Source organism: Thamnophis sirtalis, unplaced genomic scaffold (genome assembly GCF_051295495.1).
Source record: "Thamnophis sirtalis isolate CommonGarterSnake01/CBP01778 unplaced genomic scaffold, rThaSir2_p1.2 scaffold_1, whole genome shotgun sequence".
NCBI lineage: Eukaryota > Metazoa > Chordata > Lepidosauria > Squamata > Natricidae > Thamnophis > Thamnophis sirtalis.
In genome coordinates this window covers 19,748,104-19,772,006 of record NW_028261381.1, presented here as the reverse complement: position 1 = coordinate 19,772,006, position 23,903 = coordinate 19,748,104, and the positions used below count along the sequence as shown (strand labels likewise).

Here is a 23,903-nt window from a genome sequence, read left to right as displayed (position 1 = left end):
AGGAATATCTTTGAAAACAATCAGGTCCTGGCCTTCAACTCGAAAACCGTTATTATGAAACTTTTGCACAATCGCATTTCTAGCTTCTTTTGTGGAAAAATGTATAATTATGTCCCTCGGGAGTTGTCGCTGTTCCGCTATCAATGAGTTCTGGCGATAGATTTTCCGAATCTGCCAATCAAAGTTAAGTCCCGGGCTTCCCAGCGCATGGCTGAAGGCTTCAGCAAAGGTCTGTTTCAAATCCTCTTGCTCCTTTTCACGGAATCCTCTGACTCTAATTGCAGATGCCTTCCTGTTAAAATTTAACATCATAAGCTGATCTTCGTTATTTCTAATTTTTTCTTGTAAAATTTGAATATTGGTAGTCAAATTAAAATTAGCCTTCTCCAGACTTTCCAATTTGTTCTCTATTTCAGCAGAGTAATCTGAGAGGGCAGACACGGCTGCAAACGTATTCGCCTTCATTTGATTAACTTTAGATTTTAAATCATCATAAAGTTGCAATACAAATTCCTGAATTTCTTGTTTAAAGGCATTAAACATTTTAAAGAGATATTCCTGTGTTAAAACTTCTCCAGTAGAGGGCGTAGGAGACAAAGGCTGTGTTTCCAGAAAAGATTCTTTAAATTCCTTAGATACATTTGTAGCAAGACGCTTCTTTGATCTGGGTGCCATAATAAATAAACAAGTAAGCAGCGCTTCACTCCCCTCTATTTCCAAAGAAAAAGAGTTTATTTTGTTAAGGAGCAGTCTGCAGGAAGATAAACCCGGCTAAGTACATCCAGTAATCATCCACGGAGAGAAATCGCCATTTTGAAGTCTATTTAAACAAAGAAGTCTTTAAGACGAATGGAGCTGGTATTTAAGATAGTAATAAAAGCATAAATCTCACAGGGGTGGTACCCTCCCGTATCAATTCTAGCTTGAAAAAACTTTGTTTTGTCCTGGGGGGGGCTAGCCTGTCTGGGGCTGCCAAAAAAAAAAAGGCAGCTGAGAAGAACTGGCCGGAGATAAAAGCTCCGCTTCGGCTGGATCTAATCTCTTCCACAGCCCAAAAAAAAAAGGCTGTGGCTTACGAATAGACCCTAGTCTACGGAGCTATCCTCCCTGCCCCTTTCTTAGCCAAAAAGGGGTGCTATCTATGATCTTATTTAGATATACAGACCAGGTCTCTGAGGAGCTCGGTGGAGCCCTCCTCGGCAACAGGCCACGCCCCCAGGAAGTCCATCAGTCAGACAATTTTGCACTGGGAATGGTACCAATTTATTACTAAAATATGAGTCAGATAGAATTGCTTGAGATGTTCTTTCAGAAGTATAGTTATAGAATGTAAAAAAAATCAATTATTTCCTAAAATAAAAGGTATTATGCCTAAGCGTAATCAATCCACCAATCTATCTATCATTTTAGTAATCCGAATAAGCAGTTAAGGCGCACTTTCAAAAGAAAGGTTTTGAGAAGCTTTCTAAAACCAGGTGCAAAGGTAGCAATTATCTCCAGAGGCATTGCATTTCATATAGCTGAAGCTGCAAGAATGGCCCATGATCTGGCGCAGAGTCTATTTAACACCCTCTCTTAATAACCTTGCAGGAAAGTCAGGCTCATTTGTGATAAAACTGTTCTTAAGGTAATGAATTTCCACACCACGTCACAAACAAAGTAAAAGCAGATATACCATTGCTGAGCATGAACTTCAGATTGGGACTCTGTTATGCAAGGCTAGCAGTTTAATCAATTTTTCAGCAGATTTCCTTCACTTGTAAATATTGATGGAGAGAGAGAGGGAGAGAGAGAGGGAGGATAGATAGATAAGATAGATAGATAGATAGATAGATAGATAGATAGATAGATAGATAGATAGATGATAGATGATAGATGATAGATAGATAGATAGATGATAGATAGATAGATAGATAGATAGATAGATAGATAGATAGATAGATAGATAGATAGATAGATATACTGTGTATGATAGTGTGAGTATGCTTGTGCGTGTGTGTGTGTATCAATGGTGGGATTCAAATAATTTAACAACCGGTTCTCTGCCCTAATGATTTCTTCTAACAACCAGTTCACCAAACTGCTCAGAAACTTAAGAACCGGTTCTCCAGAAGTAGTGCGAACTGGCTGAATCCCACTACTGGTGTGTATGTTCCATTAAAGTGTATTATTATCATTATTATATATACACAGGGTAAAGTCACAGCTGCTAGTTCTTTAGCTGGTGTCGGCCTTCAAACTCATTGAGTTCTTAACAATCTAAATCTCATAATGTGTTGCCAATATATATGCAAATCCAAGAAGAATTGTGTCGTGTGATCAACAGATGAAAATATTGTCAATACATAGATTTTTGAAATGTTGTTCAAGATTTTTTGGTCTGCCACCCAGTGTGTTGATAACCACTGAGAAGACCATGACCAGTTTATGTCATAATCTTTCAACTTCATTTTTTAGACATTGATTCTTTGTGATTTTGTCCAATTCTTTGTCTAATGTAAGAATTTAACAATTTAAGATAATATTATGTTAATATTATTTTATAATATAATAATAACAACATAACAATATAATACAATATAGATGATTATCATCATTAATATTTCAATTACTCTTATTCTGGATCAGCATATTAGTCCTTAATTTCATACCTTATATTCCTTTTGTTTTTTGTGAGATGGGTGACTATATACATTGTTTAAATAAATAAATAAAGAATAGCGTAATTATAATAGTTGATTTCATTTAGTTGCTTTTACTGCTACTACTGCTGTTCTAAATCTAAGGTATAGTATTGCATTACAACCCAATCCAGCAAAGGAGATCTGCTGGCTTTCTTGTTCCAAAACAGAGTTCCATCAATTAATGAATCCTGACTCATCAGGACTGGCACTGAGCCTTGGACCACTTCATCTCCTGAAGCTGTTCCCTCAGCAAAATTGAATCGGTTGGGCCAATTCTAGTGGGAGAAGTCCTGAAGGTAACTCAAGGTAATTTCGTGCCAAGCAAATATCAGCACTTGGCTCTTTTGGGTTTTTAATACTATGTCAGCCAGCCAGAATTGCTATTTGCAGATTGGCTGGCCCTTTAAATTGTGTAAATAAATAAGGTTCGTGGAACAGTTCATACAAATTGCGTGATATGTCAATTACATCTGGATCAGGAAGAGATTTGGCCAGTAATGGTATCCTCTTATCTTCACTACCGGTTCGGAAGCGGGAGCTACTGTGCATGCGCAGTAGGTCCTTGATGACATCTGGGTGGGTGAGTGGAGCTTCGTGCCACCGCCACTATTGGTTTGCCCAAACTGGTGCGAACCAGCAGAATACCACCTCTGGATTTGACCATGAGAAAAGGATGATGGTCATACTTTCCATTTCAAAGTGAAAGCAATGTCTAACACATATCCACCTATATCCGTCAAGTCCAAGATTTATTGAGACAATCCCAGAGTTGCCATAGAAGTCCTGAACTCCTGGTCCAATTAAACCCAACAGCACTCCTATGCACTCCTATGCCTCGAACTAATATGTAGGCATTCAAATCCCACTACTGTGATGACACTGACTCTGGTCACTGATAAACTCTCATGGTAAAAGTGTTACCTAGTCCATGAGGCTAAATCTACCTGCGTAGATTTTACACTGGGTAGATTTCTAATGGCACCACTACTCAGTCAGGTTTTAGTAATACATACCAGATGTACCTTTTGTCCACAGGCCTATTGTAACTATATTGCAGAGCTAACTGGCATTTCTCAGCAATACCTGAATGCCAAATGCTCTGATAACCCAACTATCAGTTCACTGGGATAGGGTTACCAAGTTGCACAACCAACTACTGTATGTATGTTGGCAGTTTTCATTATCTATATTATTCAGTCAGAAATACATTCTAATAGTCTTCCTCATTTGCATTCTAATAGCATTTTTTTTGTGCCCAAATATACATTTTAAGTAAAGGAAGATGGAATGGGAACTTGTGGGTTTCGTTTTTCTTTGCCTGCAATTACTTCACTATTATAAACTAGTTCAGGAAAACATATATAGTAAACAGGCTAGTCTGCATATTTAAGTAAAGTAAGAAGAACCTAGTCTTTAAACAATGCATAACTATATTCATTTAAGCATCTTTTTGCAAATTAAATCCATGAGCTGATAGATGACAGCCATATTGAATCTACATTTGTTTCCTAAATCTCAGAACTGGCACTTTATCCTAGCTAAAGGACATTTGATTTTTTTTTTTTGTTATACCTCTTCCATCATTTCTTGCAAATGTTCCATCAGTTCCAAATTTTTCTTGTAATCTTCCATAATCTTCCCAAATCCAGTCAGCTGTTTCTCTAATTCATTGACTGACGCAGAAATAAATTCGGCTTTGTCACTTGGTTGAGTTGATAGAGAATCTAAAACTTTCTTCTTTAGAGTCTCTAACTTGTTTCTCAGTACCTGTTCCAAAGAGCATAAGAACAATTTAAGATCCATGTTATTAAATGTTCATGCTTAAGATCCATGTTTATGCTATGTATAATATAATATTAGCAAGATTAGCAAGATTACTGGAGAGCAAAGGAAAATAAAAGAAACTGCACCATTTCAGTGTGCAGTTTGTAACAGTCTACGGAATCCCATTTTTTATAATACCGAGTGAAGACAAAGTCCAGGCATTGTTGCATTGCATCCTCAATCATTTTGGCAGATGAGATCTTACATGTGTTTGGTAGATTTTTTGCAGGCATTTTAATGTTTGTTCATGTGAAAATATGTTTATGTTTATTTAGAAATTACAATAATGATGCTGTATTATGAAAAAGAAAAGCAGACTGAGAAAGTAGAGTTGGTTTCTAGCTTTAAAACGCACAAGCACAACATATCCTAAGTCAATTATTAAAAGAAAATGATGTGACCTTTGGTGTTCTATTACATCAGCTGCAAATGGAAGAAACGTTTGATAGATTGCTCCAGACATCTGTGTGCATTCAGAATAAACCTAATGCATGCATTCTGTGCCTTAACTGCTATAAATATTACCTGATATTTTTCAGAAAAAGCATCAATTTGCTGAATTTGAATTCTTAGAGTCTTCAGATTTCGTGCTTTTTCCGTTTTCTTGCTGTAGTTGAATTTCATATTGTTGAATTTCTTTCTGAGATCTTTAAAGGATTCTCTGAGCTGAAGAAAAAAATAAATAACTTCATTTTAAAACGCAATTTTGACAGTAATAGATACACACAGACATACCTTTGCAGAGATAAATGCTGCTTAAGTCAGTGGTTGAGACTGAATTCTAAACCATTTACTGCATGGATTTCTGGTATTTTGTAATGTGTGGCAATCACCTATGTGTGTACTGTAGGTATATTATGTAAATCCTAATTCGTTAAATGTGATGCAATATTTGCAAGTTAATTACTGTGATAAAAATACTGAGATAAATGATATGGAAATATATAATGCAAATTGACACTCTTATGAAAACTGCCCTTTGGGACTGTATGATTGTTTTTGGTTAAATTACACACGTACTGCTTGATAAAGGGGAGTGTGGGTAAAATTCATAAACAGACACTTAAAAATGAAAATTGTACAGTATGATCATGTGACTTCTCCATACACCTGCTGGTAGTATGGATGCAATGAAGTTTCCCTTGTGAAGTTGTTATATTTGCCAGAGGGTTCTGTTATATTTGAAGTTATATATTTGCCAGAGGGTTCTGCTATGAAAGCGGCCTACAATTCTCCTTGAATGCCATCAGAACAATAGTTTGTACAGAGGTATTTTCTAATTGGTCAGCCTTACCATCACTCCAGTTGCTGGCACCACAATTTAAACGAAGAATTGCTTTAGCTGTTCTGAAACTTTGCCTGAGTGGTAATAGATATTTTAGTTTTCTGTAAGGCTGCCCACATGGGACTGAAAGCTAAGAGATGAATACAGAGATGTTCTAGCCAATTGGAGCTCATCTATTTCCAGCAAGAAGTGTCTCTTGCCATGTCTATTTTGTTCCGAAACATAAATGCCATCCCTTTTTCTCCCCAAAGAGAAAACTGTGACTTTCTCACCTACGCACTATATTGGCATACTCTCCCACATGACAGTTCTCTGTTAGGATCTCTTCACAGAGTCCTGCCATCCTCTGCTACACGGAGGAGACATTGGGGAAGTTAAGCATTGTTGGTAATACAAATCCAGTTCAATAGAATAGAATAGAATAGAATAGAATAGAATAGAATAGGTTTTTTGGCCAAGTGTGATTGGACACACAAGGAATTTGCCTTTGGTGCATAAGCTCTCAGTGTACATAAGGAGAATAAAATACATTCATCAAAAATTTCACATCTGCTTTTGGCCATGTCGTTATTTGGAAACACGAGTTCTCTATTTGTACAAAACTTCATGTCTGCCATAGGAACAAGGAAGGACTAAACACAATAAGCATCCAGTGATTACCAGAAATGGATCAAATCACTCCATAAGATTTACACCCCATCTGCAAACAGCCTCTGGAATGTATCTTCTCTATATCATTCTCCTTCCATCTTAAAGAGAGCCTTAAAATATAAACATGTCCCCCCTTCTGGCTTTTTTATTTTTTAGCCAAGCAATTTCAACTCTAGTTTCTGAACTGTAACAAGGGGTTAGTTGTCATTTAGTAACCTGTGTGATTAAGCTGCAGGCTGTCCAGTGTAATAGCAATATGAGTTTCATAAGAGGGTATTTGGAATGAAATTAATTGCTTTTTGAACATTGGCCCGTTGCAGCAAAATTATGCTGCTCTATATTGTCTCAAAAACAATGTATTACAAAGTTGTATTTCATTGGTTTATAGCAAGGATTTTCATTTCTATTATTATGAAAAAGTAAAAAGTTCAGCATAGATCTTAATGCCTTAGTCAACTGCACCAGTGGAGTCAGAAGTCAATGCCTTTCCCCCCTTTTTTCTTTTTTTCTTTCTTTCCCCCACTATTCACTTTCCCCTTTCCTTCCCTAATTTTCCTATTTGCTTTTATATTCTTTTTGCATGTTATATTATAAACCAATAAAACTATAAAAGGAAAAAAATAAAGCAAGAGTTCTCAACCTTTTCTTCACCCTCTTTAAATACCTTTTGTGGCCATGGAACCAATGGTGAAATTCAATTTTTTTACTACCGGTTCTGTGGGTGTGACTTGGTGGGCATGGCAGGGGAAGGATACTGCAAAATCCCCATTCCCTCCCCACTCCTGAGGAAAGGATATTGCAAAATCTCCATTGCCACCCTGCTCTGGGGCCACCCAGAGGTGATATTTGCCGGTTCTCCAAACTACTCAAAATTTCAGCTACCGGTTCTCCATAACCTGTTGAATTTCACTCCAGCACAGACCCCAAGACAACTCAAAATTTAAATCATAACATTTCTTCAAGCCTTTGTGGACCCCCTGTAATGACATCATGGCCCTCCAGGGGACTGCGGATCACAGGTTGAGAACCCCAAATTTAAAGGAAGAAACTAAATTCATGGTTTCATTTTCTACAATATATGCAAAAATAGAAAGCCACCTTTTTTAAGGATTTTAAAGGGACATCTTTAAATTATTATCATTGTTATGAGATTGATTTGCATATATTAAGGCTTTCCTAAGCTGACATTTATTTTTGCTGCTGGCAGAACTGAGAAAGAGTCTGGGCTAGTGATGATTGGGGAGGTAAGTATTTGTGCTACTAAAATAGCAAACAGCAGTGACATCATAACACTTTGTGAAAAGGTTACAGCTAATAGAGGGTATTAGCAAACAAAAAACAGAAACAAAAGTGAATATGGATAGTGTGCTCCAGATAAAAGGGTAGAGGAAGAAAGAACATGCTAAACAAGAATAAAATAAATAAATAAAAACCCGACAACATTGCAGATGTGTCCTGAAGCAAGAGCCAAGAGGACAGGACTGAGGCATGCTGTTCACCCAATCCCCATTTTAGGCCAGAGAGAATTATGGGCACCAGACAGCAACACAATAGCAGCTGTCAGATTTTCCAAATTCACCTCCCCATAACAGAGAAGCAAACTCGTATATGTATGTTCTCTGCAGTCTTTCTATATCCTTGCTTAACATTGTCTGCCTGAGAGGGAAAAACGGGCTTGGATGTTTCATTTCTGGATTTTGGTATAGCACTTACTGGATGAAAAGGTTCTTCTGTTATATTCCCCATATATGGGGCTCTTCATATTCTAATAACTATTCTGCAACTTTGGAATTACAAATTTATGTCCAACTTGCAACCGTAAGTCTGTTCAGTCAACATTCAAATAATTTATTTTCTCATAGAAGATCATTGTTCAAATATTCTTGAGCGGTTTGCTATAGCATTATATTTTTATGTAATTTCTTCTTTCCTTTTCCTATATATACTGTATCATTTTACTATATATACTGTGTTCCCATCTGTGATCTTATAAATATAAATCATATGAAATGGTAGGAAGTACTTAAATTGTACCAGATTTGATATTTCTATCTTAGTTTTCTTGTAAATATTGCAGTTATTATTATGAGTATAATACTCATAGTAAAAGAAAAATAGAATTCCAGATTTATTAACTGCTTAATGGGTATATGAACAATTTAACTTTTGGAAGACTGCAACAATTGGTTTTCTCCATTAACTTTAGGGAATATAAGTGATAATTGTAGATAAAATTGACTGATTGCCTGGAAAAGCATTCTTAATAAATGCTTGATGTATGTTCTTTCTACTTTGTTCCAGAATAAAGATTCTTTACAAGGGGTACATATGTGAGACTTGTTTGAGCCATTCATTTTCAAGTGTAAAATGTCTTTTACTTTAAAGGTTCTCGATTTATGTGAGAATATATAATAACCACAATCCATTTATCATCAGCTGAACTACTGTAGATGCAAGTTTCTCTTATAGACACCAGAACCAGTCAGAAATTCATTTTCCATTTGGCAAATATATTTTTTTTCTATTTAAAATGTGAAATCATGATTCTTTGGTTGAGGACAGGAAATCCTTATATGGAACCACAAATCAGCAAAGGGGAAAAATCCTTTTAACAGGTTGTCACTGTTCTTATTAAAGATTTTAAAGTTCTTTTTTTGTTTTGATAGAAAGTGCATAAAATAGAAATTTATTGTTTCAGAAAGGAAGGTCTTACTTTTCTCCTTCTAAATGCAAAACAGTGGCAAATGTCAATCCACAGCATTGGACTTCTTACATTATGCCTTAATACTGATTAGACAAAATTGGTTTACATTAGGAGTGCTATAGATCAAACTACTAACAAATCCATATGTCATGGTTGGATGATAGGTAGGTAGGTAGGTAGGTAGGTAGGTAGGTAGGTAGGTAGGTAGGTAGGTAGATAGGTAGATAGATAGATAGATAGATAGATAGATAGATAGATAGATAGATAGATAGATAGATAGATAGATAGATAGATCAATCCATCTAAACTTCAAAGATGAAAGAAATGCACAAGCATATTAGGAGAAGGAGAATTCCAAAGCTCATGATGGAGAAAATCTATGTTGTCCCTAGGACTCAAAAACATAATCATCAATCAATCCGATTCAAGGTAGGTAAAAAATCTTCACATGCCTCTAATACTGCTGTCTTGCTTTAAGAATGAGGATTGAAAGAGGCACCAACTGAATTCAGTAGGATATTTCTGAGAAAGTCACTAATATTAAGTATAATAACACCACAGTGTTTGTGAAACTATAGCAGCTTCATCAGTACATTTGATTCACTGAGGAAAAACACATGAAGATGTGACAGTACAAGACAGCAGGCAACTGGGTGTTTGAATTGACTACAAAGTATTCCACATATTATTAAAAGGTTATTTTAATTAGCCTTAGAAACCCATTGTTTCTTACCTATGGCAAACCTGATTTTTAAGGTGAAGGAACAACACAAGGAATAATGTAATGCAATTATTGCAATTTGTTACACAAGAAGAAAATAACCATGAACAGTTCTTGAGGGCTCTGTTTTAATAAACCGTTTTTCTCGTTTCACAAGAAAACGGATGGTACTACTCTTTTTTTCCCCAAAATGAAGGCTTTCAAGGAATCCCTTTAATGTAACTTTTTTCACATGTGTGTAAGTTGATTGTTGGAAGACATGCACTGAAACATCACAAATGCAGTATGTAATTTAAAAACACTTATGCTCAAATATATTTGCACACAGTGCTGTGGCACTTCTGGAATGGAAGAAGGAGTCGGGGTGGGGTGGGGTGACAGAGAAAAGTATTGGTTCAAAGTGTTATTTTAAAATGCTGTCATGGCAAGTTCTGAACAAGACTACATTGCAGTGATTGGGATGCAGAATTGATGCAAGTTGGATGCCAGGCAGAAATGTAAACTTTGATTTATGATTGCATGCTATCATATATCCAGAATGGCATTAAAATGTCCTACAAGCCTGAAATTGGTTTTGAAATATGGGCCTAATCTCTGCTGAAGTAAGCATGGAGATGCAAAATGACAGGGGTATTTTGCTTAGATTCTTGTACTTAAAAACTCTATTAATAATGCATTGTCCTGTTTAAGTTGTTTATATAGTTTATATAATTCAATTAGGGGCACAGTATTTTAGAACAGGGAACTTCTCTAGTGCAAGTCAATATAATATTATAACATTCAGATTACAATTATATTATTTCGACAAGCAGAGGCTGTCTAGCTTCTGCTTAAAAATCTCCACTGAAGAAGACCATTTCTTTTCCTGAGGCAGACTGTTCTTCTTTTCTTAGTTTTCATTACACAGAGACTAAACATTAATAAATTTATCTTCCAATAAAAAAGAACATGTGGAGTTCAGTGTTTTAAACTGTGGAGTTCTTGGTGCTCTCTGAGTTTGATGTTTTATTTGCTGGCATTTAATTATCCAACTAGGTACCCCGTGTTTTCCTGAAAATAAGACAGGGTCTTATTTTCTTTTGACACCCAAAATAAGCACTTGGCCTTATTTTTGGGGAGGTCTTATTATTTTTGAGATGCAGGAGATGGTGAGCGTGGTCACCTCATGGCTGCTGCTGTGTTACAATATTTTCAAGGAGGGCTTATTTTGGGGGGGAGGCTTATTTTAGCGCATGTGCTCAAAAGCCCGATTGGGCTTATTATCCGGGGAGGTCTTATTTTCAGGGAAGCAGGGCAACATTGTCAGTTCAAGTGAGTATGGGCTTTGCTTTATGTTTATACAGTATACAGTAGCTTGCTTTGTGCATTTTGGTGGAGGTATAATTTTTTCCTTGATAGGATAATAATTTTTCTTATCATTACACCAAAATTGGATTATTTTATTATCTTCCTTTTAAAAACATAGAATAAGTCTAATTCATTTCAGTCCAGTTTCATTTGTTTTAAAATGGAAAAATCCATTCAGCCCTCACTACCCATTGTCAACTCAGTTTAAAAAACAAATTTAAGGGTTGTTTTGGATATGTGAACCATTTACAAAAGTTAGGTTGGTTGATGTGTTTCGGACAAAAAATTAGTTTTAAAATCTAGTATAATCAGTACACTCCAACCTTTAAATGCTGGGCCACCTACAAATATGTATCTCTGCCCACTCACTCACAAGGAAGTAATAAATTACCTCATCTGCCACACAGTGTGTTACTCCAAGGAATACATTGACCTTGGAGGACCTAGTCAATCACTGCTTTCACTGGGCAAAAATGAAGGGGGAAATTGGTTTGTTTATCTGAGTACTACTTTGAAGATAATATGTTGCATATTTCCCCATTTAAAACATATTTTCCATTTGAAAACAGATGAAACTGAACTGAACTAATCAGCAGATTTGCTCTGTGCTTCTAAAATAATCTGTGTCTTTAAAATAATCCAATCAAATTGAATACTATTACATAATTATCAGATAAATGTTGATGAACTGCCTTCAGCAAACTATCCAAATATAATTTTAAATGATATTAAGCTAACTTAAATGGACTTCTATTTAGTTTATGCTTAGCATAGGGCCTTCTAGCCTTTAAAAGCATTACATTACTATCATGCCAACATAATGTCACTGCTTTTCATGCTGTACTTGCTATTTATGCAATAGGAAAGCACTATCTAAATCTCATCAAATGTCAGTTTATTTTTAATTGTACACTTCACCGGAGCTAAACTGCAATCCATAAATAAATTTCTTTCTATAGTAATTACACAAGTTTGTTGGCTTTTCTGTACTGTACAGGATTAAATATCAAAGCTATGAAATAAAGTGTGATTACCAAAAATGCTTTCAAACTGTACATTGAGTGAAGTTACTAGTTGGAGACTCTTTTGGAATTTGGGGGAACTTGTGCTAAGGTGACATTTGCTAATCAAAACAATACATTCCAAATGAGCCCAGCTCACAGAGCACGCCCAAGCAATCATGTTCATCAAGGAAAGTGGCATTAAGAGGAAAATGAATGATAAAAATCCTTGCTTTTTTGTCTTACTGAGTACAAATCACCAGGCTAAGTACAAAAAGGCTGATCAACAAGATGTAATCACTAGAGTATCAACAAGGATGCCAGTGGAGGACACAATTAAGACAGTTTGAAGATACATAAATGTGTCTGCATAGACTTAAGATTGATTTTCTTTTCTCTTAAAAGTAAAGAGCTTTGCTCATCATATGGTGATTCACAAGCACATTTGAAACACTGTATATAGAATATCCAGACAATCAGAAACAAATTCCTTACATCAATGTGACTTTACATGGGTATTTTTTGGATAATAGCTCACCATGAATCACGGGGAAACATTTTTAAAATCAAGGGAACATTTTGAAGTATTTTATGATACTCCATTGGGTTTTTCTAATAGGAAAGAAAACGAGAGTGCCCAAACCACTTTTATGGGTTTCAGCCACCATATATTAAGAATTTTAAAATCCTTCAATAATTCTTAAGATTAAGAATTCACCATATTAAGAAATGACAAGCCATTTAAATATGCTGGGGGAGCTGTCTATGCATTTAACTCTATTTGTCAGGAAGTAATAGCTATATTTATGTTGCACAAAGGAGCTGAGGGATGTCAGATGAGTTTCCATCAATCATCATTTTAATCCTATTGTCACTGACTCAAATAAGAACAAGACACCGGAATGTATTATTTCAAATTTATGGGTGGGGTGTGGATCGTGATTTTGAGTGCTTCTGAACATAACTACTATGAAAGACATAAATTAAAGAAAATGTTTATTTTAGAATACCCCGACTGGTGGAGTACAAAACTGCACTAGCAACAGTCAATTTGCACAATAAGAATTTTAATTCCATTCCTTCCTCTGACATGCATTCCAGACAGGGGTGGGTCGCCGGCGGCGTCCTCGTGCATGTGCGCAGTTCACGCATGAGTCTTAGTGCCTGCGCGATGCTCCAGCTGCTCGCGGAGACTCGCACAGGCACTGTATGTGCCATCCAGCTGCTCATGGAGAATCGCGCAGGCGCTGTATGTGCCATGCGCCTGCGTGGAAGCGCAGAAGCCTTCAAAGACCAGTAAGGAGCGCGGGCGGGCAGTGGGCCCTTCGCCGTTCCCAGAAGTTACATACTTCCGGGTTCGCCGACCAACCAGTTCGCGGGGACCGCCGCGAACTGGTTGAAACCCACCCCTGATTCCAGACCTCACATGGACTTCAGGTCACAGGAAGGGAAAAAATTGCTCCTGCTTGTGATGAATTCAGTTTTTGAGAAGGCACATTTAGTTTGCACTGTTGTGCTTTAATTAGATGCAGAGGACATTTTAAACATGAGTGAAGAAAAACAACTGTCGCAATCCAATCTACAGTCTATATAGCTAATCTATTTTACATACAAAGATTGACTCAAGTGAAGCTGTGCATTCTGCTTTTCAATCTCCAGTAATTCAGTTGCTAGCAAAGGCTTCAATTAGAGAGGCACCAATATCTCTACAACGGTTTGTGAATTAGTGTTTCCTTAAAAAGCTTAAACAAAATGGAATGCAAGGACATTAGTGAAGAGTAAAACAAGAAGACAAAGGACACAACAGTTGCGGTTATTTAATGACTTCTTTTCACCACACCTCATGTATCTCGTCCCTTGTCATGCAGAAATGGAGGACATGCGACAGCTCTTCCTCATACTTTTCAGCTTTGGAGTCCCATTTAATGCTGTCAGACTCCATGGTATCCAGTTGTTGCTGTAAGTTCTTTACAGAAATATTAAAGGAATTCTGAAACGAAATATATAAATTATGCAGAAACAACAAGCCATTGTCTATAAACAGTGACAGTAATAATGAAAAATATTGTGTGGTGAAAAGTATTGTTTTTCAAGAGCATGGTACTCTAATTCTAATATTTCCAAGATATGGAAATATAAATTTGAGTTCTATACCTGTCAACATAGGATATACAAGATATAAAGCTTGGGTTAAACCACAGGGAAAAAATCTACTTATTTCACAGAATGTGCTGTTTCTTGTAATGTAAATGAACAGAGGTTCTATCGCTGAGCTGAATTAGTGGTTAAGGCGCATTCAGATAAATGACTCTGAAACTCTTTTCAATCAAGTTGATTTATTTTATCTATTCATCTTTTACAGGGTAAGAAACTACTTTTGGGGGACAATCTCCCCAAAACTGGAAGAAAAGAATAAGCACAATCAATGCAGAAGCAGCAGTAATCAAAAGGAAAACATAAAATAAGCCAACAACAGATCAATAAAATACAACATAAGCCGTCACCAGTCAAGCTCAAAAAGCAAATAAATCCAATTAATTATATAAAGTTGGGAAGAATGATCTGCTTTTTGTCAGAATATCTCTGGTGAGAACAATGGCAAATACTATGTTCCTATTGTGAAAGCATCTACCTCCATTGTCAAAATGAAGATATTTAATCAAAAGTTTTAAGGAGGGGACGACAATAGATGGGGCAAAGTAGGAAGTCCATGAGATATTTTGAGACAATGTTTCTGCATCAGCACTGCCCATAGTACTGCAGTGTTTCCCTTACCTTAATTTATTTCAACACCCTTAAGTAGTGTACTAGGCAAGTTACTACTTTATTTCTATGAAGCTGAACTATCAATCCTTCCATGGATCTACAGAGGAATATCGGAACAACATCAAAAAATAATAATCATTTTTCCTACTGCTTTCATTATTGTAGCAATAACTTTATTGTTCTTATAAGGAGAAAAAAAGGGGGGATTAACGGGGTCTGTATTGATGTCAAAGGAGATAATGTGGAAAGGGAGAATGAAGTTGTACATATTGGCAAATGTTTGGGAAAGCAAAGTCATGGTGACTAGTGAGAAAGGAACAGCCCTAACAGGAAATGACATTCACTGGTCCATATTGGAGCCAGGAAGTAAGGTTTGCCTTTCCTGCAAGAGATGGTGGGAACTGTTAGATCGGCGGAAGGAAAAAGCAGAGGCGTCTGAGGTAACCTTAACTAACTCTTTATTACAGGCAAGAACGAATACAGATGGTAGACCGGCACCTCTCCTCCGTCTGACAGCTTTTTATATGGAGCTGTCAGACGGATGAGCCAATAGCCTCGCGTATGACAGCCCAGCAACTCGCAGGCGCGCCTGATTGGCTAAGGCGCGCCTGGCTGCCGCCGAGCTGTCATTCGTAAGTCCGAGGACTTACGAGGCAATAACAGGAACCATCAATCGGGTCTAGCAATGACTGTAGTAGAGGCTGGTTATCAGACCATTCTCAATCTGGATTGCATACTGACAACCCACTGCAATTCAGACCGGGATTTCTGAAGTTGGCTTGGAATATCAGGAGGGACAAGCCCTTTAAGTTGTAGTGTGGAATTGCCCTAAAAGATATTGCAATTGATGGACTAAGCTAAAACTGGTCAAAGATACTTCACATTACAAAAGAAAGCTTTGCCTTTAACCTTTACTCAAAACTATGTACACTCTGCTTAAGGAGGGGAGGGGGATACAAATCTACCCAGAACTAATAAAAGACTGATAGGTATCACCTCAACTTGTGAAGCCCTTTATCAATACTAATGTCTTCTTCACTAAGCTGAGTTCTAATTAACAGCATTCACTATAGCCAGTTATCATTTGTGTCAAATAAAGTTACATACAGTTAAGTGATACATAAAGAAGACAATAATACTAGTAGTCACTCAATAAACTCCCACAATGTAGGAAAAAAATTGTGATGGCAAAAGGTTCAGTTGTACTTCTGGCACTGTTGCAAATTCATAGTCCATGACTGATGTAAGAAAGAAAGTAGCTTGTCCTGGATAATTGCTCCCTTTCCCCCCATTTTGGATTTGCTCTGATATTTTTACTTACAGCATGTATTACTGTGGAGAGTATATCCCCTCCAAGTGAAAGTGCTGATTTCCCCCATTCTAGACTTGCTCTAGTATTTACTTACAGAATGTTTTACGGTTGAGAGTATATCCATTCCAAGCGAAAGTGCCAGTTTATACAGGTGCCTGATATGCACATGCTTCTCCTGAGCATTAGTCAGGTGGATCTTAGCATGGGAAGTGTCACTTTGCACATCTTTCATTTGTAGGAACTCCAGTCCTCCTGATTTTATGAGACTTTCAAGCTGGGAAAATTATAGATATATTTCATTAACATCTAGCCTTTCATCTTTTAGTTTTACTTTCGTAGAACATTCAGGTTGTTGAAAACAGTTTTGACTCTAAATCCAGAATTTGGCCACCCAAATACTTTAGCATAGTTATTGCCTAACAACTGCTTCTTTTAAAATGGTATTTATAGCCCAGTAAAAGAAAATACACGTGGATGAATGCAGTGGTGGGATTCAAATAATTTAACAACCAGTTCTCTGCCCTAATAACCAGCTAGGTAGTCAGGGCTCGGTGGTCATGTGGCTGGGTGGGTGTGGCCAACTCAATGTCACGTCGATGGGCGCTTCGCCTTAGCTGTTACAATGTAAAAAGGGTTAACCGGAGAAGCAGTTTCTGTAAACAGGGCAATAAAGTTTAGGCTAGAAACAACCCCAGAATATTTCCTTCCTGCCTTCCCTACAGGATTAGCCCTGTAAAGTGGAAAAAAACAAAAATGAGATTTCTTCCAACAACAGGTTCTCCCAAATAGGTGCAAACTGGCTGAATCCCATTACTGGGTGAATGGGACAGTGAAATCAAGGGGTTCATGAAAATTAAAAACAACCACACTTACCTCCTCTCTGACTTTGTGGAATTTGACTGTCTTGTTGAAAACTTCATCATATTTTGCCATCATTTCCTTTATCTCCTTATGGAGATGAATGAGCTCACTTATTTTCTCAGATTTTTCCACGTCAGGAGCTCCTTTCAAGCCCAGCTGCTCTGATAATTTTAATGTGTATTCCACCTCAGCATTGAGTTGCTAATGAATTAGGTACAATAAAAATATTAAAACCTCAAAGGAAAACACATTTACATTTAAGCCAAGCAAATCTCTGTTCATTTTGTTAGAACTGTTACTTTCCCCTTGTTCTGAAAAAGTGAACGCACTAATTCCACTCTGAATGTCTTCCTAAATTTTGCTGCGCATCCTGCCAAATATGGTTTTAAATATATGGCTTTCCATTCAGTATGGCATGTTTGAATTACCTTAGGACAGCGATGGCTAATCTTTTTTGGTCAAAGTGCCCAAAGCGTGCATGCGTGTGCAAGTACACCCATACCCAAACCTCCAAAATGCAATGCACGACATCCTCTGTACATGCCCTACCCCTCCCGCATGCGCAGCAGAGACCCGAAGACCAGCTGACCGGCACATGAGGCACCTGTGCATGTGCAGCAGAGCTGAACTGGGGCAACAGCTCACGTGCCATCAGAGAGGGCGCTGTGTGCCACCTTTGGCACATGTGCCATAGGTCCACCATCACGGCTTTAGGATTTTTAAAAATGTAAAAGGCATATTTCTCACTATCTACAGAAACAAATAGAACACAATTTTTCAACATTCTCAGCTGACGTTCTTACCTGAAACTGTGGCTTAATTTCATTAAACTTATTTTGTAATTCCATAAGTACCGAAAGATTACTTCCAAGATCAAGTGCCAGAGTAGATCTGAGTCCCTCTTGAAGAACGACTAAGCGTTGTGTTGTCTGTAATGCACCAGAAAACAATTTGTAAATGCATATTTCAGAATTTGTTATATTTTAAATAAGAAGAGTCCAGTTTTAAGGGGAAAAAAAGGAATGTTAAGCTTGCATATTGTATAGTAAAAATGTTATAAAGTATGCTAGATTAATGCCTAGTCATATATCTTTTATATTTTATTTTTGAGGACTAGAGCGGACCAGAAGATATGAATTATTGTCAATAAATAATCCATATCTTCTTTAAACATAAAGTTTCAGCTAAATGCTACTAGCCAAATCCAAAATGGAACTGAAATTAGCATCAAGAGCTAAAGGAGAAAAATATGTTGTTTTAATCTTTCTCAGCTCCTGAATCTACTTTTCATCTAACAATACTGTGTTTCCTGACATTTTAAAAACCCTTTTACTGAACTATCCTACAAAAACGTAGGCTAGAATAAGATTTGTTAACTCAAGAGAACTCGTTTGCCAAGCTATTTTAAATACACCAACAAATAAAATGTAAGGAATCAAACTTTGCTGCAAAATTCCAGAGAAATTTAGAAATTATAGGAGAAATGATTGAGTATTAGATGCCATCAACAATGCCTTTTATTTTTTGATATAAAGATATATGCAAGGCAGAGGTGGGTCACTCCCAGTTTGGCCCAGTTCAGCCGAACCGATAGTGGAATTCAGGCCTGGGTAGCAGAACCGGCAGTGATCCAGGCCTGCCCTGCCCCCAAACTGGTTCCCTCCCTGCTACTGGGCTGCCGTCATTTTGAATTTAAGTGACTGCAAGTGCACAGTTCACTGTAAATTGTTCTGCGCATGCGCATTGCACATGGGTTGCGAACTAGTAGTAAAACCAGCAGCAACCCACCCCTGATGCAAGGTTGTCTGAACTGTGCTATCAAAATGCATTCTGACACACATAACAAAGAGCAGAGCTTTGATTATGTGGTTGACTCTTTGACCCCTTGTGATCACCTCTTGGTGTTTGGGACATTCTTTGTACTTTGATTATCACACTGCATGTTTTCTTTGCATGTACCCTCCAGGAAGGATTTCGTGCTGGCATTTCATGTTTCCCTAAAATTGCTAGAGGAAATTCTTCATTTTGAAAAATGCACTATTGTTAGCAAAAATGTCTAGACAGTTCAGCTATTATGCTTTCAAATCTCTTGAATATAGTGCAGGAGAACCAATTTCTTAAGACATGGTGTTATGATCTGCCAAAAACAAAATTAAAACAAGTGGCAATTCCATTTTACCAAACAGAGGTAGGAATAAATATTATGTAGATTTTACTTACATTTTTAAATTGCTCATTGAATTTTCCACATTGTTGCTTGATTGATTGCACTTGATTCATGCTAAGTTTCCATCTTGCCCAAAGCTCGGTTAATTCTTCTTTTTCTTTGTTCAGAATATCAAGGGTACGTTCCGTTACTTGAACAACATTTTCCACATTCATTATTAGATTGTTATTCACCTGTTCCAGACAGAATTTATAATTTTTTTTTCTGACAGGGACAGAAAGCAAACTATTTTTGGCATCTTTATGGTGGCATCAAGAAGGGGCAAAGATTTCTCTCAGTCCCACCTCATGCAATTCTATACATTTTCCTAGAAGTGCTGCACCAATTGTTCGAACCTACTCTGTGGGTGTGGCCTCCTTTGTGGGAGTGACTTGCCATCCATGTGACCGGATGGGAGTGGCTTGCCGCCCATGTGACTGGATATGAAGATGCTGACGACACTTGTCAGAACCACCTTAAATTACCTCACACACAGCACTGGCATGCATAAGAATATGATGTAAACTTGTTTTTTAAAAGGCATCTTTGGTTTGCGTTAAAACAATTTCAACACACGCAATGTTCTGATTGCACCACAAACGCAGTAGTCATCCTTACCTTTCACAGAGCTTTATAAATATGAGCATGATAGTGTAGAATAATCATATCCAAGGACCAGTGGTGGGTTTCAAAATTTTTTGGAACCTCTTCTGTAGGTGTGGCCTGCTTTCCGGGTCCACTGGTGGAACCTCTTCTAACCAGTTGGGTAGATTTGACAAACCGGTTCTACCGAATAGGTGCGAACTGGTAGGAACCCACCTCTGTGCTGCACCAGAGGGATGGCACGGCAGCGGAATTGCTCTGAAGGCAGCTGGACTGTGGTGTCCCTTTTAAGGTACTTGGACGTGGGGTGGGACCATAAAGGGCAGGCTGCAGGAGCTGCCTTTTCTGCTGGTTCTGAGGGCATGGCTTGGTTGGACCATGCAGCTGAGAGGACGTGGCCAATTTGATGTCACTCACACAACAAGGTGCCGCCTCATTTTGCCATGAGTGATGTCAGGTTGGCCACGCCCACTCAGTCACATGACCCCACCAAGCCACACCCAGAACTGGTAGTAAAAAAAATGAATCCCACCACTGACTAAATGTATGTAATATGCATCATGCATCTGACTCCCTTTTTCTCTTTACTGAAAAGGAATTACACCATTTTTAAAAACCACCATGCAGAAATAATGAGGCTTTAATACTTCCTCTCAGGTCCCTTGGTTCTTAAAATCAGCACATTATTTGGGAATAAAAGAAAAAAAAGTCCAAACCTTCCATTGGTGCCCATCCAAATGTTAAACAGGATGCTTGAGAGAAGATTTGACTCATGGAACTATGTATATCATGATCGCAATCTAGATGGGGTTGCTATGTATTTCTATATATACCCTAAACGACTTGCTTAGCTTTACCTTAGAAGGTATATCTAATTAAACTCACTGTGGCTTTCCCCAAACATACAGGATTAGTTCAGAAAGAATGTGGGGAAATAAACATTGCTATCTATAAATCATCAGAAATTGCCTCACCATCTTTACTAAATTTAAAAAGTCTTGACCCATATCTTGAGTGGAAAGAATCTTCTTCAAAACCAAATGCCACTGGGCATCAGCTGATTGCAGCAAGGCCTCATGTTTAGCTTCAATGTCTTCTGCGGGCTCGCTTATATAGAATTCTTTCAGCTTTTGGGCATCATTTCCAACCTAAAAGGATAGACATGAATCAAACCAACTATTCTCTTCTGAACATTTATGATGGACATTCTCTAGGCTATTGAAGTGCACCTACAGAATCCTTGAAGTTCTTCCCTGCAGTAAATAAGACTTCAAAAAAGCTAAGGCAAGAACTTAGTAAAAAATTTTTAAAAAAATGTTTTGTTAAATATATTGCAAATAAAATGGGAAAACCTGAAAGGATACCTTACTAAATTTATTCTGTTTCTTTAAGAGGTTTTAGATGGTCTCTTACTCTTGATAAATACAAGCACTTCACCATTTGCTCTGGCACTGTGAAAACCCAGGGAATGAAAACCTGCAATCGCCTGCTGTAGTTTTATCACTTTCAGCATCCTAAACTATTGTCCGTATTGTCTGGTTGTAATGAGCACTGAAATCCAGCAACATCTAAAAAGTCACAAGTTCCTTTCCTGTAAGGAGGTGTTAGCAAAGGCACACTTTCAGTGACTTTTGCTGAGTGAGTAATGCGCTGGATGATGTTTCCAAATAATTATGAGATAATTATTTGGGACCATAGTTTGACACTGAATGCTCTTACATAATGTTGCCCTTTCTGAAAAGGGAATTAGGAGGAAGTTATATGCTTGATCAGTGGCCTCCAACCTTTCTGTCTCAGTAGATCAGTGGAAGTGACAGCGGTGGCAGTCGGGGAGAGACGGGATGGTTTTCCATGCATGCGTGCATTGCTTTCACAAATGAAGCTTCACACAGACACTCACCCATCACTTCCACAGCTTGGTTCCAAATGGCCAGCAGATCAGGGATTGGGGACCTCTGTGCTACATCACTTGAGCAATTTCACCTTTATTTTAAATTGCCCTTTATCTTTAGTTCAATATTTAATCTAATTCTATCTAATGAAGAGGAACTAAAATATGCTACAACATTCTTCCAACATATATTTTTATCCATTAATGGGCTTCCACAAGCTTTATAGGAGACCACTTTCTCCCATGCCAGTGAGCACTGCAACAGCCACTACAAAAAATAATGATCAATTCAGTGCTTCAGCCAGCAAACTGCAAGTCATTTCTTTATGTCAAACTAACATGGAAGAATCTACAGTTTTCTCACTCAGTCTTTGCTATCAAGTTTGGCACATATCAATATCAAGCGGGGAAGGGTGCAACATTATTCTGAACATTATTCCATTATATTTAAAGATGCCACCAAATGATATCTTTCCTATCATAATTTTTTTCCACAAAATATGTTTAAGTACCTCATCTGATGACTTTAAGAAGGCTACATATGGCTTCAAGATTTTGAGTTTTAAGGAAAGATTTCTGTTCAATGTTGTCAGTTCTTCATTTAAAAGCTTAGTTTTGTTTGAAAACACTGCTATTTCAGTGGTTTCTAACTCTCCCATTTCCTTACAAATTCTTACAGCCAATTCTACTTCATTGGCCATCTCCTGCAAAGTATAACAGAGAAAAATAAGTGCACTAACATTTTGAAAATTAAACAACTTCCTCATTTATTAGTTATCAAACACAAATGAGTATTACATTATATTATTGAAGGTTCGTCGGTATGTCCCACTATGGTTTCCACACTGAAGCCAAAATTATCCTTTCCTCCCCTCAAAAAAAATTCTCAGGCTTCAGCTGATGAATTCAACTCAATGATTCAGTTGTGGCAAGAATTATGCAAAAATAATGCTTATCTTTAATAATTAAATGTTAATTTATGGATCATGGGGGTTCAGAAAATGTGCCACTGCCTGCCATGGGTTCACACAAAGAAAGTGAGATCAAAGCCGGTTGCACCAGAAAAAGTGAGAAGCAAAGTTTGGCATGATTTTTTTTTTATCTTGCTCCAACTTTGCCATGCAAGATTGATCAATTAAAAAAAAAAGAAAGAAATTGTGACCTTCTGATAAGGTATTTATTGAGCACTTTGCCAACAGATTGAAAAGCCCACAAAGCCCTTTTATGATCCTATAAAAAGGTTGGAAGATCTTTTAGAATCATTAGTATATGAAGGCTCTATGAAGGACTGTTTCCAGGAGTGTCCATGAAGACAAAGGTAGGAGTAAAAAAGAGGTCAAGATGATGGCCATGAGCATATAATTGAAGCCCTATTTCTCATCCATTTATTGCATGTGTAACATACCTAAAAATGGGGAGAGCTTCAATCATGTGGTTATGGCCTTGACTCCTCCCATTCCTTCTACAAACATCATTGACACTTGCTGATATGCACAGAAAATATTTCCATGCTGAATAGTAGGATTTTCTTTAGTTTTATATGTATACACATATAATGTATAGCAAAACTTAGAGAAATGCATTAAAATGTGTTTTTTTTTAAAGCAAAGTGTGCTTAATCTTATTTTATGGTGTAATAAGTTTAAAACCAACCTAAATAAAAGCGCAGTGGTAGTACTGAAATAACAGCTTTTGAAAAATTGTAAGAAAATCCCATAGTATGAACATATGATTTCATCATTGAAAACGATGACATTAAAACAAATGCATCAGACCTGACCTTGGTTTGATTCGCCAGCTCTAAATATTTTTTCAGGACTTCTTCTGATTCAGGAGCAGAAGATCCAGGATTTACTGCAGCCGAGAGTACTGGACCAATGTTTTGAATCTTTCTTGATGCCTTTATATTTAAACAGATATTAATAACAGCTGAAAACCACGTGGAAGTATTTCAACAGTAGGGAATTGTAAAGTGAGACAGCTTACAAGAACACAATTCCCTTAATATCTTTTAAAACAATATAGTCTTATGAGTGTGGTATCTTAT

General features: G+C 37.2%; 1 protein-coding gene across 3 annotated transcripts in view; it reads right to left on the bottom strand.

The window, feature by feature from the left end:
• CCDC141 (coiled-coil domain containing 141) overlaps positions 1–23,903 on the bottom strand; it is a 135,920-nt gene that overhangs the window by 30,421 nt on the left and 81,596 nt on the right. For all 3 annotated transcript variants that reach the window (XM_087708414.1, XM_087708422.1, XM_087708428.1), the window contains 10 exons: positions 23,637–23,756; positions 22,369–22,560; positions 20,940–21,113; positions 19,377–19,556; positions 17,960–18,085; positions 17,169–17,357; positions 16,390–16,569; positions 14,058–14,207; positions 5,034–5,174; positions 4,257–4,451 (listed from right to left, as the gene is read on the bottom strand). In XM_087708414.1, coding sequence (XP_087564540.1) covers positions 4,257–4,451; positions 5,034–5,174; positions 14,058–14,207; positions 16,390–16,569; positions 17,169–17,357; positions 17,960–18,085; positions 19,377–19,556; positions 20,940–21,113; positions 22,369–22,560; positions 23,637–23,756 — 1,647 coding nt within the window. The remainder of the gene's footprint in view (positions 1–4,256; positions 4,452–5,033; positions 5,175–14,057; positions 14,208–16,389; positions 16,570–17,168; positions 17,358–17,959; positions 18,086–19,376; positions 19,557–20,939; positions 21,114–22,368; positions 22,561–23,636; positions 23,757–23,903) is intronic.